Source organism: Cyprinodon variegatus, unplaced genomic scaffold (genome assembly GCF_000732505.1).
Source record: "Cyprinodon variegatus isolate N-32 unplaced genomic scaffold, C_variegatus-1.0 Scaffold109, whole genome shotgun sequence".
NCBI classification, from domain to species: Eukaryota; Metazoa; Chordata; class Actinopteri; order Cyprinodontiformes; family Cyprinodontidae; genus Cyprinodon; species Cyprinodon variegatus.
Genome location: NW_015150562.1, coordinates 268,846 through 283,905, shown reverse-complemented (window position 1 = coordinate 283,905; position 15,060 = coordinate 268,846). Strand labels below are relative to the sequence as shown.

At 39.0% G+C, this 15,060-nt stretch overlaps 1 protein-coding gene across 12 annotated transcripts in view; it reads left to right on the top strand.

Annotated features, from left to right (window-relative positions):
* arhgap23 (Rho GTPase activating protein 23) overlaps positions 1-14,423 on the top strand; it is a 78,309-nt gene extending 63,886 nt beyond the window's left edge. For 7 of the 12 annotated variants that reach the window (XM_015374814.1, XM_015374812.1, XM_015374810.1 and 4 more), the window contains 10 exons: positions 523-641; positions 744-896; positions 1,503-1,581; positions 1,685-1,758; positions 1,842-1,931; positions 2,026-2,151; positions 2,236-2,277; positions 5,277-5,370; positions 9,267-9,298; positions 9,949-11,352. In XM_015374814.1, the coding sequence (XP_015230300.1) occupies positions 523-641; positions 744-896; positions 1,503-1,581; positions 1,685-1,758; positions 1,842-1,931; positions 2,026-2,151; positions 2,236-2,277; positions 5,277-5,370; positions 9,267-9,298; positions 9,949-11,352 (2,213 nt within the window). Of the gene's footprint in view, positions 1-522; positions 642-743; positions 897-1,502; positions 1,582-1,684; positions 1,759-1,841; positions 1,932-2,025; positions 2,152-2,235; positions 2,278-5,276; positions 5,371-5,716; positions 5,767-9,266; positions 9,299-9,948 lie in introns of those variants that run through there. The other 5 variants (XM_015374808.1, XM_015374806.1, XM_015374811.1 and 2 more) reach the window with 3 other exon arrangements.
* Positions 14,424-15,060: the final 637 nt, after the last annotated feature.

Genomic DNA, 15,060 nt, shown 5'->3' with positions numbered 1-15,060 from the left:
AAATGAATAAAATCGATTGATTAAAGAAAGAGAAATCAAACCTGGAACACACAGAAAGCTAACAGAAATCAAACAATGATCTGGCCCTGATTGCCCAGGCTGAAATTAATATAAAGCAAAGAAAAACAGGTGAGATAATTGCAGCAGGGAGGAAAACGGCAAGTGAAAGAAATAAACAATTAAGGTGGAGGAATCAGGCCAGATCATGACACATAAATTCAAAGTACATTCTGAAAGGAGCATAAACATCTTACTATTTGTTTACTGGAGACACAACACTGATTCACTATGTAAGTTTAGGGGACATTTTATAAATATTTTATACCTTGAACAGGTCAAAGTTAGGAACTTAAAAAGCCACAAAATACCGTCCTCTGAAAGGTTGGAGGTACTAGAGAGAAATTATTAAAGGTCAGAAAATCAATTTACCTCTTTAAAGTTGGCAAGAAAGCCTGGGTTCTTGGTGGAAAAAATATGAAGAAATGTCTTTATGTAGTGAGTAAAGTGAGCTCCTTTGTCCAGATGAGAGCAGCCCGCCGAAGTCTCCGTGGGGAATAAACATCATGAAGAAGCCAAAGAAATCTGGGCCCAAAGCTTTTGGCGTGAGGCTGGAGGAATGTCAGCCTGGTGTCAACAACAAGGTGAGCCACCGTTGACTCTGCATGTTTCTGAAAGCGCTTTATTTTCCTGGTTGATATCATACATTTATCCTTTCTGTTGGTTTTTTGCTCCGTCCTTCTCAGTTTATTCCGTTGATTGTTGAGTTCTGCTGCGGCTTGGTGGAGGAGATGGGTCTGGAATACACAGGAATCTACCGGGTTCCAGGGAACAACGCCATAGTCTCACTGCTTCAGGAACAGCTCAACAAGGGCATGGACATCAACCCAGCTGAAGAGGTGAGAAAACTTCACTGTCCAAAAGAGTATGGAAATCCATCATGATATATACCTGATCTTGATAAAGTCAGTAGGAAAAATATTTTTATTTCAACACTATTATTACTATTATTCATTCCATTGTCTATAGTTTGTGATTGCCTTTTCCCTTCTTTATATCCTTCCTTCCTTCCTTCCTTGTGATACGCCTCTTTTCTCTCTTTCTTGGTCTCTTGTGTCCTTCTACCCTTTAATCCATTTCTTGTGTCATCCCACCCTTCATCCAAGTGTATAAAGTCCTTCCTTCCTTCCTTCCTTCCTTCCTTCCTTCCTTCCTTCCTTCCTTCCTTCCTTCCTTCCTTCCTTCCTTCCTTCCTTCCTTCCTTCCTTCCTTCCTTCCTTCCTTCCTTCCTTCCTTCCTTCCTTCCTTCCTTCCTTCTGTGTGGCCTTACTTCTTTACTTTACTTAATTTTTTTATTGTTCCTTAGTTCCTTCTGTTCTTCCTAGATTAAATTTAGTTTTCAATATAAAATAAATGTGAAAAGAACCACTGAAAGAGTTTTATCTGCAATATAGCAGGGTTGCAAAAGGAAATGTTGTGTCATCTGTGTTTGTTGTTGTCTTTAGAGGTGGCAGGACCTCAACGTTGTCAGTAGTTTACTCAAGTCCTTCTTCAGGAAGCTTCCAGAGCCTCTGTTTACCAATGGTGAGCCCATTACATGTTCAGACAAGCTGTCATGCATGTCATTCTTACAAATGTTAACTGATCACCTAACTAACTTGCTTTCATCTGTCCAACATCTAAACAGACAAATATATTGACTTCATTGATGCCAATCGGATGGAAAATGCATCAGAGCGGCTGAAGACCATGAAGAAACTGGTACGTTTCTGCTTTTATTCCTCAGAGGAATCAGGGACTGGCTGGTTAAACAGGTTTAACTGTTGGATGTTTTTTTTTAACAGATCCGAGATCTTCCAGATCATTATTTTCATACTTTGAAATTCCTGATCACCCACTTGAAGACGATTGCAGACCACTCGGATAAGAACAAGGTGTGTCAAATGTTTGGCAGCTATTTATCAGCTCAGGCATCTGTTCAGAATCATTTGTGCTCAACTGTTTGTTTTTTCTTCTGCGCCGCTTCAGATGGAGCCTCGTAATTTGGCCCTGGTTTTTGGGCCGACCTTGGTTCGGACCTCCGAGGACAACATGAAAGATATGGTCACCCACATGCCCGACCGCTATAAGATCGTGGAGACGCTGATCCAACACGTGAGAGAAACACACCGATGAAGACATGTTTGATTAAGGCTCAGTAACGCTGAACGTTTTCCTTTCTCTGATCGTTATTTATAGTGCGTGTGGTTTTTCACCGATGAGCTCGACAAAGATGAGAAGGTAGGTTTTCCACTAAGCTTGTCTAAAAACTAAGCACTAAATGATTGTGTGTAAAACGCTCGCTATTAAGAAATTTAAAAAACCTTTTATTTATACTGTTTATTCAGTTCAGTTATTATTTATCTTTAAACTTTGACTTTGTTGTAATTAAAAACCAATTACCCACCAATAGAATAATAAAAAATAAAATAGGTAGAGTTCAATTGAATTCAAGCAGTTATAAAGTATAATCGTTATAGCTTAAAGCTCATGATTGCTTATACTGCATGTGAAATAAAGGAGCCTGAATGCAATGCCTTACAATAGTATTCAAACCTTTGAATTTTTCACATTATGATCACAAACTGTTATTAATATCAGTTGGATTTTGTTTATTAATCTATTTATTCATTCATTTTTAAACCAATGCAAAGCAGTGCATAATTATTCATTTACAAACCAGATTTTTTAACCGTACCTTTCTCTGTGGTTTCTCTGCGCAAATCTTTGGTAAACAGTTAAATAAGAAAGTGTCCTTTACAAGTCATTTCTTTACCAGCTTTTTAATAAAAATTCTTTCTCATTCTTCCTCAGGAATTAGCAGCAATTTTTAAGCGTTACCATTTCTTAATTGGACTTAGGTTTTAGCTTATATCATCTAAACCAGGCATTCCCAAACTCGGTCCTCAAGGCCCCCTGTCCTGCAGGTTTTAGAGGTTTCTCTGCTTCAGCACAGCTGGTTATAATGATTGCAGTAGACCAAAAGCCTGTTAATCAGCTTTCAATTAAAATCAGCTGTGCTGGAGCAAGGAAAGCTCTAAAACCTGCAGGACAGGGGGCCTTGATGACCGAGTTTGGGGATGCTTGATCCCAGTGCAGCTCTGTGTGACTATTAAAGGCCATAGACCCGCCACCATGAAAAGTGAACTTCCAGGTCTTTGCAGGTTTTGTTTCAGTATTGTTTTGCATCTAACTCCTCTATTTTTATCATCTCCGACCATCTAACCCCCCCCCCCAAGGAAAACATCCCCACAACTCTGGATTTTTTGTTCTGCTAAAGAAATAACTGCATTAAGTAGTATTTAAAAATAATTCTGAATAATTCAGCAGCATTTTTCTTTTTTTTTTTTTTGGGTATTTACTTTCCTCCTACCCGTTGTTTTATGGCATTCCCAAATACCTTCTAAGCTTTATGGTTATCAGTTATTTCATGTATTTTAGTCTCATTGAAATCAGAGCAAAGCAGGATCACAAAGCTACAATTCCTTAATCCACAGCTAAGATTAGGCTTCATTTAAAACCTTCCAGATGTGCTGTTTGCAGGCAGAAAGGGTTATTTTAAAAGGAATCGTCTCCTTGACTGAAAGCTCCAATCACAAAGTACCTTTTGGAGAAGTCATAGAAACAAAGGTTCGTGTCTTTTTTACAACCTGTGCTCTAAATAATGACACAGAAAGTCAAGTTTAACTGTAGGTGTTCAGTTCATCTGCTTTGACTTAATTTGAGATTAACGGCAAAAACCCTTTTCCTTTAGCTGACCAAAAGTATGATAGCATGACTTAAACATGAGTAGTTCTATTATTACAAATAAAAATATGAACCTAAACAGTTTAAAAACACCTTTAAAGGTAATTTAGGAGCAGAGATGTTTTTGTGTTGTTGTTTATTTTCCCCACTAAGTAAGAGAGCTGTCAGTGTGAGACATTTATTTGGGTACACTTAATCAGTAGTCAATAGACTTTAAAAGAGATAACATTAGATAATACTTAAAGAATTGAGTTTAAAGCAATGTTTCTAGAGTAAAGTCAATGTTGAATATATATGACTTGAAGCTATCTGAAAATTCCATGTTTTTTTTTTATTTCTTCAATAGAAATGGGTTCTTTATTTAAAGACAGAACAACCATGTTATGTTCAACTTGACAAATCTGTGAGTTCAAACTTGTCCTGAAGGGCTGGTGTCCTTTCCTTCACGCCTGCATGTCCAGCAGCAGTTAAGCTCTGCAGAGCTCTGCTAACGAGCTAATGTTAGAGTCAGCTGTGTTTAATCAGGAACGCATCTAAAAGCTGCAGGACACCGGCCCTCAACGACTGGAGTTTGAGACCACTTCTTAAAATCTATGAGAATTATGATGCTTGGAGGAAAAGAAAGTTTCCATGACTTCATGCACTTATTGGAAAACCTGATTCCAGCAGCCCTTGATCCATAGGTTCTGACAGAACTGATCATCAACACCTTTTTTATTATTATTATTTGTTTTCCTGATTCTATTCAGTCTTATTCACTATTATTATTTGAGGTATAAGCTAAAAGCATGGGGAGGTAGCATCCGCAGTAACGTCTCTAAAAAATGTAGCCAAACGGCAGACTACAGGCATAAATTAGCATCAACGATCATCTCTAAAATGAGATACATGGTCAGGATTGAGCATCCCGCTGCATAAAGCTCTTTGTAATCTTTGTAGTTCTGGTTGTGTCCTTCATGTTCCAAAAGAAGTCCGGTATGAAAGAACCAGAACTACAAAGTTACAAAATGGTAGATATAGAAATAATGATCCCAGCAGAATGGGTAGAAAAGACGAGAACTGAGATGATACAACGATCAAGTCAGTTGAAAAACTAAATCAAATTGTTCAAAAGAAATTATATCAGACTGAAAAATTCACCTAAATCAGCGGAGCAAACAGCATCCAGGGAACATCTTTGGATAAGATTCAGACTCTACTAGCATGAACACCACCGAACATAAACTCTTATCAAAGCTTTTCCTTGCACTTTGTTTTTAATTTCATGGAAGAATTTATTCTATTTCCAAATGTAGTACACCAGGAGCAGTTAGTATAAATCATTAATCAAAAACAAAAAAAAAAATCTCTGTGAATTATTGATCAGCACACTTCATCTCCTGGCTTTGGAGTAAAGGAGTTTTGGCAAAGTTTGAACATCTTTCATCAACTATGAAAAACTTTCTAGATTAGAGATAAAAGGTTTTTAAAGTTCCGAGTTCATGTCTCTCCAGACACCGGTGGACACTGAGGACGTCCAGCCGGCCCCCAACATCGACCACCTTCTGTCCAACATCGGCAGGACAGCTCTGCTCGGGGAGGCTTCAGGTGAGAAACGTTCCAGCAGCTCATTACATCCATTAAATATAAGAAACATTCAAATTTAATGCTGGTTTTCGTTCTCCTTTTGCTATATCAGGATTAGAGTTTGATTTTTTTTTAGCTGACACTACGGTCACAGTAATAAAAGAGTAAAATGGAATTTAAATACCCAACTTTCCAAAGAGAACTGAAACGCAGCATGAGAATTGAACCCTTGGATCTGTTAGCACTCGGAGTCTCAGTGTTTGACAGCATGCCTGCTCTTCTCTCCTTTCTGCTGACCTCTGTTTTTCCTTCCATGTTGCTCATCTTTCACTTTCTCTCTGTGCGTTTCTGCGTTTCCTTCTCTTAGCTGAGCCTGTGGAGCAGCCACTGCGGTAGGACGGGAACTCCTCTGGCAATGTGTGTGTGTTGAGCGAGTGTGTTAGTGCTGGTGACAGCTTGTGTCTCCATGGTCTCCATTCCCCCCCTGGAGGTTGGCATCCCTGTCACTGTCAGATTGAGCTTTCTGTAAAAATAAAACCCCTGCCACTTCACTGTCGTCCTGGTTTGACTAATACTTTAATGGGTTACTTGATGGCTGGGAAAGCTGCTGCTTCTGAGAGGCAACTCACTCTGGCTGCAGAGCACAGTGCTCCAATCATCCTGGTTGTTTTTTTTCCAGTTATCACGACTGTCTAACCTCACTCCTGGTTCTTATGGGACTTTAGGTGTTACCATTTCTTATGCATCATTTCAAAGTTGTAATTCTGCAAAACAACAAATGTTATTATTTCATAAAGAAATGGATGCTTTCTAGTTGTGTGAACCAAGAACTTTATTTCTTAATCCTCCTCAGCAGAATTGTGATCAAACATACCAGCATCCAGAACAAACTAGCTGTTAGTTTCCTCATAAACAAAAAATATTCTGCTTTAGTCCTTGGGTTAGTATCCTAAAAGCAACATCTAAGATTTTACAAAAACAAAAACTTATCTAGTGATTCTATAAAGTTCAGTTAAACTAAAAACTGTTTTCATATTTTTTATTACTATGATTCTGGAAAACTGTAATCAGTAAAGCATGTATGTTTAAAATATACCCCCAAGTCCACCGATGTGCTTCAATTCAGCTGGTTTTTAACAGGACTCTAACAAACTTTGTGACATGTCAGCAAACAGGAACAACCCTAAGAAACCATTTAAATATCATCATGTCATTTTGGGATAGAAATGAAAAACCAAAAGCTGAAATTAATTAAATTAATTTACAAAAGATGGTAACTATAAATAACACCCAAGCTAAGGGGTGGGGGGGCATATTCAAATCATTTTTTTTTTAGCAGGGACAAGTCTAAGCTGTGATGTAAAAGTCATTATATAGAGTTATATCCTATCTTGAGAACACTGAAGGGTTTAATTGTTCTTGGCATTTTATTTTGCAAAGGATTTTTAGTTGATTAAAGCATTTTATCTTGGTTCTTGCAATGTCATCTAGTTTTAGCTGATCTTCATATACTGAAGCCGTTTTAACATCCTCAGTTTCATTTCTCTCTTTCAAACATGGAAGCAAATTACAAGCAGTCAGTTAAACCTTTTCTCTGGAGCTTCATAGTTTACGTTAAACCATTTAAACTGATGAGTCTTCTTCTAGTGTATTTCCCTCTGACTAAAGTAAACCCAATAATACCTATGGACCTGGTTGTGGTGTTGAAAACAGTTAATAAAACAAAGGATTTGGGATATTTGATACACAGTTAAATACTTTTTAACCTGAAAAAAAAATCAGAAAATCTTAATAATCAGAAACTGTCTGAGTTTACTCCAACATTAAAAGGGTGTTCTGAACTAAAATATACATCAGTAATAATGAACTTTACATTATCTCACAGGCATAAGTCTTATTTTAACAGTTTATAATAAAATATGTATTCAGGGTAAATCAGTAATAATGATTTGTTAATATTATTGATATTTTTGATTGGACAAGTTTAAAAATGGCTGATTATTTACTGCTTTTCAAGCCAAACTTTAAAAGGTATTAATTGAATCAGCTTCATTGTGTTTAAGGTCAGGATCCCAAGGGGCAGAGTAACCTGGATCATTTCAGTCTGTTTTGCTTTTATGCTCACTTAGCTTCTGTTTAAAATGTATTGTTCTTTTTTCCCCATATAGAGGTTCCCAGGACATCAGATAATGGATGCATATGTTTGAACATTATTAAAGTTAATTTCTTAATTTGCTTAAAGATAGGAGAAATATCTGAGGGGTTTTATTTTTATTTCGAAGATTTGCTGAAAAGCTTTGATAGCAGTTTATATCAACCTGTAGTCAGGAAAAGACTTTTTGAAAAAAGTTTGAAAGATAAAACCCACCTTAATTACAACTATTCAGCAAAAAATAAATAAAAACAAAAAGCCGATAAAAAAAAATACCCTTGCTGGCCACAAGTTTCCCCCAAATCCACACAAAAAAAAAAAACCTTATTATTAGATGGTTTTATTAACTGAGAGCTATTTTCCATTCTACAGAGGCATTTGTTCATTCAAAAAAGGCTGAGGAAATGAAAACTAGATTTAAACAGGGAGGTTACCCATACTCACGCTTCACAGAGCTGGATCTAAGAAAAGATCACTCTAATTTACAGACGCTACAAAAAACAAAATACTTTTTTATACATTCAAATATCTAATCCTGAACTCTACTATATACTTTTTTTATTCTATTGTGTTATCTTTTTTTTTATTGGTAAAGCAACAACAAAAACATACAAGACAAGAAAATACAGGAAAGGGCTTGCTTCCCCTTTTTAATGTTAGCAACTGTTGTGGCTGCAAATTGCAGTGTTACCATGAAACCTGCAATCTTTCTACAAGACAACGGCTTTAACAATGTGATCAGTTTTCCAGCCTCACATGCAGAAGACAAAGCGGGCATCATACCAAGATAAACAGCGATGCACGAGACCGTGATGATGAGCTGCACTTGAATGATGCTTATCATCATATTTCCTCTTTCATTTGTTGCAGTACTTAACATGTTACTCTGCCACCTAGGGGTTAAGATCTGAAACTACCTGAGGCTTTTTATATTAAAGGGTATATTTATCTTTTTGTAGCCAGAAAAACTGTAATCACTAATGTAAATATATTTTTTAAGAGTTTTATTGCTATTGTTTAACATTTTTCTGTCATGTCATTTTACTGAAATATATATTAGCCTATAAATCATGTAAAATGAGATAAATGTGCCAATGTTTTTAGATAAAGAGATCAACAATATTTCTAATGAATGTAAGCATAAAGCAAAGATACAGTCTGATCAGTTAAGAGCCCACGAATAAAAATCTTGGAACGGGAAAGAAACCCCCCCTGATAATTTCTCCTGCCTCTTTGTGTGTCTGTGTTTGTGAGGAGATGCGTGTCTCGCTTCCATCCCTGTCAATGATTGCTGCCATCGGTGTTTGCTGTGGGTCCTAATCCACTTTCTCCTTCAATGCCAAGCCACTGCTTCCCCTTAAATCATTGTCTCTCCCTCCAAATGCTTCAGTCTGTAAATCAGTGTGTTTGCTTTGGATTCTGACATGGTGAGAGGACACAGTGGAGGATCACATCACCTCATGAGTTTGGATTTGTTCAGACAGAGGACGGTTCTGTAAACAGTTCTTGAGTCTGTCTGTTCTTTAAATTTAGCTTCCAATGAGCCAGACTTTATTATAATTATTTAAAGCTACCTTAACTTTATATCTGCAGGAAAATAAAGTTATTTAAGAAACTCAACATTCCTGTGGAAGGGTGGTAATGGAAGCTTAAATTAAATTAGTCCAAAGGTATAAATATATTATCACAGCCTCTGTGTCCTCCACTATGACTTTTTAACTTAAGCTCTTCTTACCTTCTGATTTGTGTATTTCTTCTTCCGCAGACTCAACCAACAGTGACTCAGCTAAATCAAAGGTACCGTCTTTCAAACACACGCGACAGTTCATTAAACGCACCATTTTGGCCAATTTTTTTCTTTAAAACCATCCTGGGTATTTACATCATAAAGCTACAATATATTTTGAAGACAACTATTGATTTAATTCATTTGAATGTTTCTCCTTGGACTTGGTCCAGTGTTGGTCAATAAAAAGAGTTGTGTCAAGCAAATCCTTTCCTGCAGCGAGAAAACACCAGCTGCAGTCTAATTAAGTTAAGAAAGAAGACCTTTTTGGAGCTGTTTCCGAACAACTGTAGATTAAAAAAAATAAAATAAAAAAAAACATCCACGTGGACAAATCGCATGCATTTTTAGAGGAAAGGTTAAAACTATTAAGTTTTTTGGACAGAATTAAGAAAACTTTGTCAAAAGGTTTTCAAACACAAGAAACCTACTGTCATGTATGGTAGTGGCTGCATCATTCTGTGCGCAGTTTCACTACTAATGCTGTTTTGACTGGCTCCAAATTCTTCCAACTTGCCTGAAATTAACAACCCAATGGTTCAAATTTGACCAGTTTCCCTCAACAATAACATGGGGTGGGTTTAATGCAAACTTCTGACCTGAAGTGTAATGTAGGACATAAGAAATGTTGGTGTTACAGTAGTATTTCCTCCTTTTTCAGGGGTCCTGGGGATCAAAAAAAGACCTCACCGCCAAGGACTTCCTGGCACTGTCCATCATGTCCGCCGTATCAGGGCGAAAGCGAAGGAAGCGGCATCTAGCTCGCCGGATCGGCAGCAGCACCGATGATGACTCGGAGCACGAACCGATCAAAGCAGGGCACCTTGGGATGGAGGAGGAAGAGGAGGCAGAGTCGCCGGTGGGCGACACTGCTCCTCGAGCTGAGGGAGAGGAGGATGATGAGGATGAAGAGGACGACGATGATGACGAGGAGGAAGTTGTAGAAGGTGGAGTAAAGGAGGAGTCAGAAGAGGAATTGGCCACAGTTGTCTCATGTCAGCCGTGCTGTAAAGAGGAAGAAGAGGCTGAAGGAAGGCAGACGGCCATTTTGTTGCAGGAGGAGGTTGTCCGGGCCGAGGTGAAGGAGCAGCCGTGGAAAGCTCCAGAGGATGCTCGCTCTATTGTCTCTGGTTACTCCACCCTTTCCACGTTAGGGCGCAGCTTGGGGTCAGAGGGCAGGGGCGACGAGGCTGACGACGAGCACAGCGAGCTGGTGAGCGAGACTGACAACGAGAGCGGCTTCGCCTCACGCTCCCTTACCCAGGAGAGACCCAGTAAACAACCAACAACGCCACCAAACCCGCAACCATCAGCACCCCGCAGCTTCCTCTACTCACAGTGCAAACCCCAAGTTATCTTACCCACAAGCCCCCTCACCCCGCCCGCTCCCATCACCAACACAGCTGACTCTTCAGAGAGGAGTGAAGGAGGAGCACGCTCTAACACGCCCTCTTCTTCCTCTTCCTCCACTGCTCACAGACTGCACTCACGGCCTTCCTTTAACTCCCACAAGCTGATCCAGTGTGACACTCTTGCCAGAAAGAAACTGAAGTCGGAGAAGGCCAAGGCCCGTTCCCTGGACCTGTTGGAGTCTCACAGCGAGGGGACTGGCTCTGGGTCCGAAGGTGCACCAAGACCAGTGAAAGACAGCTCCAGAAGTAACCCCTCTTCAGGCAGCAGTCAGGAAAATCTGCGCCTATCCCGAACAAGGCCCGCCCTGCCGCCCAGCGAGGCTGCCTCCTTCACGCCAACCGGCCCAGGCGGCAGGTCTCTAGCTGAACACGTCCGCGCTCGACTGCTGGGCTCTGCCGACGACCTCCGTGGGGTCGGGCTCCGAAAACCGCCTTCACCTGAGACACGAAGGAAGAAACGTGCGTGGCGGAGACACACCGTAGTGGCCTCACCAACCGAGACATCTGACAAGAGATCCCCACTCACTGTCAACGAGTTCCCCCTGTCTCCCATCAACCAAAACCAGGTGAAATCTCGAGGAGCAGACAGCTTGAACCAAGAACCCGTTACACGCCAAGCTCCCACCTCTACATTGTACCACCAGTACCTGTGAGAACTTTCAGGGTTGAAGAGGTCCAACATAGCCAGTCATTTCTTTCAGACTCCACTTGCATGACAAAGGGCAGCACAGTGTTGCCTTAGCTTTAGGGTTTTCTGTTTGCTTTAAAACAACACTCAAAAATAGGGCCAAGACATTAACTATATCTGTTATCGCCAAAAATTCCCAATTTAGCAAAAATAGACATCCACTCCTTCCCAACTTAAATGGTTGGCCAAATGAGACACGCTTCTGGGTGATCAGAGGAGGGCGCTGTCCTGCAGCTTTGCTCTGGTTGAGAAAAATGGTGCTTTTACATGATTTAGTTTCATGGTAGATGTTACAAAAAACCATCAGAATCACAAAGTTAAACAGCCGTTTCTGTCTTCCTGACCACACTCACTGTAAAAGTCCAGTTTTTAGTCCAACCAGTGGACGGATTCCAACACATGGACACAGATGTCTGTCTCTTCTTGTTAATAATGTTTGAGTGTTTGCGCAAAAATGATGTTTTGTAGCATTTTGTACAAAGCCTTGTTAAGTTAACCTTGTAAATATAAATATTATGTTTGGTTTTCTCCTGTAATTTTTAGTTATTTTTATATGGTTTACAAAATGTGCACAGAGTGCAGTCATTTCTTTCAAGACGTTACTTGAAATGTTTCCCTTAATATATTATTTTTTGTTTATATTCAATATATATTATATATTTTGTATTAAAGTAAAGAAAAACAGTACTTTTATGGTGATTGAACCTCGATGCAACCTGTTCCTTATTTCTCCATAAATGGCCTTTCTGATCTTCAGCACTGTACAGAGTACCTTTATGTCCTGAGATACTGACTTTTAATAAAAGTGATCGACTTTAAACAAAAATCCATCAACAAACCTATGTGGGAAATGCATGTAGCTAATCTAGCAGATCCTTTTGGGAAGCTTAGCAGGCACCTGGGTATGCCAACACTGAGCTCATCTTTTTTTTTTCCATATCTGGTATTACTTATTGTTACCTCTGATCTCATATTTTTACCTTTTTAGTTTGGGATCTTTTTTCAGCCCATCCCCACTGAGGATTCATCTGTCAACACAGTTATTATTGCAGGGATGTGTGGGACACGTTTTCCATGAGGTCACATTTTATTTAATCCTAACAGACTTGGAGAAATGGTACATTGCAGAGATTGAAAACACGTCTTTAGAGTTCTGTGGGAAAATATTCCCTTCCCCCTTTTTCTTATTTGCGGATGTAAACGTGATAAAAAGCATCATAGTTTACCTGTAACAATACCAAATGCAGTATTCAAATGTACTATTACTCAAAGTATAATCATTCCAACCTGCCCCTACGTATAAAGGTAATTCCCCTTTAGTTGAATCATAAAACCAGTGTGATTAATCATGTGATTTGTTTCAGTTTCTGTTGCCCAACCCTAAATAGAACTAGTCTGGCAGCCTGAAGTAGAACAAAAATGTCCAAAAAAAACAGCACATAACGCCCCATAAAATATAGATCCAACAACAGATAAGAAACAAAGGTCTTTTACATCTTTCTAGAACCTGTTACAGAGCCATTTCTAAACCTTTAGGACTCCAGTGAACCACAGTGAGAGATGTTTTCCACTAATGACAATTTGGACAGCGGTAAACCTTCCTAGGAGCGGCTGGCAGACCAAAATTACTCCAAGACCGCACTGTTGACTCATCCAAGAGGTCACAAACAAACCCTGAGTGATTATCTTAAATCCTACAGGTAAAGATTGATGTTAGTGATTCGTAAAAAAAAAAGAAACTGACTTCCTTAAGACCTTTGGGGAAACAATTCTCAGCAAATGAGATGTGAAATAAACCTTTATTCTCCTTATATTAGTGTAAATATGTCAGGCGTGGTTCTTATGGGGGAGTGGCGTCCTAATGGTTAGGGCATTGCCCTTGGGTCATAGAGGTTGTGAGTTCAAGTCCCATTCCCACAGACTGCCACTCTGGCTCCCTGAGCAAGACCCCTTATCCAACACTGCTCCCTGGCCGCCGCACAGTGGCAGCCCACTGCTTAAATGCAGATTTAATTTGTTGCTTTGTACTTGTGACAGTGTAATGACAATAAATTAATTCTATTCTTAATTCTTTCAGGACCTGGATGAATTCCTGCTATTGATGAAACCATGAATTTTTAACTTAACAGAAGTTAATTTGGGGAGGGAATTTCCCCCTCTAGCTTTTTTTTTTTTTAAATAAATTAAAATCCAAATTTTTCAGTTGTTTTTTTTTGGCATATTTAGGTTTTTAATGTTAACATTTAGACCTTAATAATATCCACTGGTGCAAGAAATTAATTAGTAGGGTGGGATATTTTTTCACAGAACTGTTTAACTTTTATCTCTTCTGCTAAAACCACCACAAATAGCTTCTCTGACCAAAATATTCCAGTGTAGATAAAGGTCTAGTTTTTTTTTCTTACCTCAAGATTCTACAAGTGCCTGATTGTTCTGGAATGTGTTGTTCTGCGGTGCCATGCGCAGGTCCTGTCTTTTATTTATTTCCCTTCATTTTATGCGGATCTCCCCTCTTGATGTGGCTGATGGCCGAGCTAAGGAGACCGACCCAAAGATGCGTACATATAACTTCAAGCCAAGGACACATCTATGCACTCCTTTCGACGAAATGTGTTTATAACAGCCGTAACTACCGCTGCTAAGACCAAGGAAACAAAAACAGGCATAGAAATCCCTCAGCTGCTTCTGTTTCCCCCCCCAATCAAAGTGAGGTCATCTCTCTGTGTGATTATGGTACAACAAGCCCTTCCCTTTAACCACATTAGGTCACACCAGACAATATCACAATTCCTAAACCTCATCAGTTGGTGTGTGATGTACTGAAATGTGATTTTATCTAATGTTTGTTGTATTTTAAAACAGTTTTTGTACATACCATCTTAATATGTAACATACTGTATTGTGTACATTGGGAATTACTTTTGACTTACTGATGAAAATGACTGGACAAAAAAAAAAGCAAAGCTTGTCCGCCTGAAACTATTTCGCTTTGAAACAAAAAGGTATAAGATGTAAATAAACAGAAGTATGTTTAAAAGATGAGCGGTGTATGTGCTGGATCTTATTTCATAGCATGAGTAGGGTGGTGGCAGCCTACTGCTCCCCATGGGGATGAGTGAAGATGCAGAAGTAAATTTCCCCATTGTGAGATCAATGATGTTCAATTACTATATTATGAGTTAAATGACGCCCCCTAGAGGTTAAAGATGAATACAGATTTCCAGCCTTGTTTTGCTTCTGCACATTAAAAGGAAAACAGGCTGCTTTTCTTTATGTTACACTTAATTATGCATTCAGAAATTGAGCATACCTGTCACTAGTAGGTAGGTTCATATCATTTCAGCCTGTGGAGCATTTTATTAGACTTTGGGGTTCTGCTGGCATCTATCAGATCTAAATGTGCTACACTTAATAACACCTGTAGTACAGATTAATCAGAGCTCAGATGGCTTTAAGCCCAATGTGGAATCCCTGTAAGGGAGGATGAGTAGCCTTGTGATCAAAAGCAACACTGCAGCCTTTAGTGGGTGCTTCCTGGACCTTTTAGGGTTAAACTTTACAACCAGACAGCTTTAATCAAAACTTTTATTATTTAAATCAATTATAACATACAACTGTCAAAATGGTAAGTATAGGGTTTGAATTTGCAAGAAGAAAAATAAAAATGTTGCCC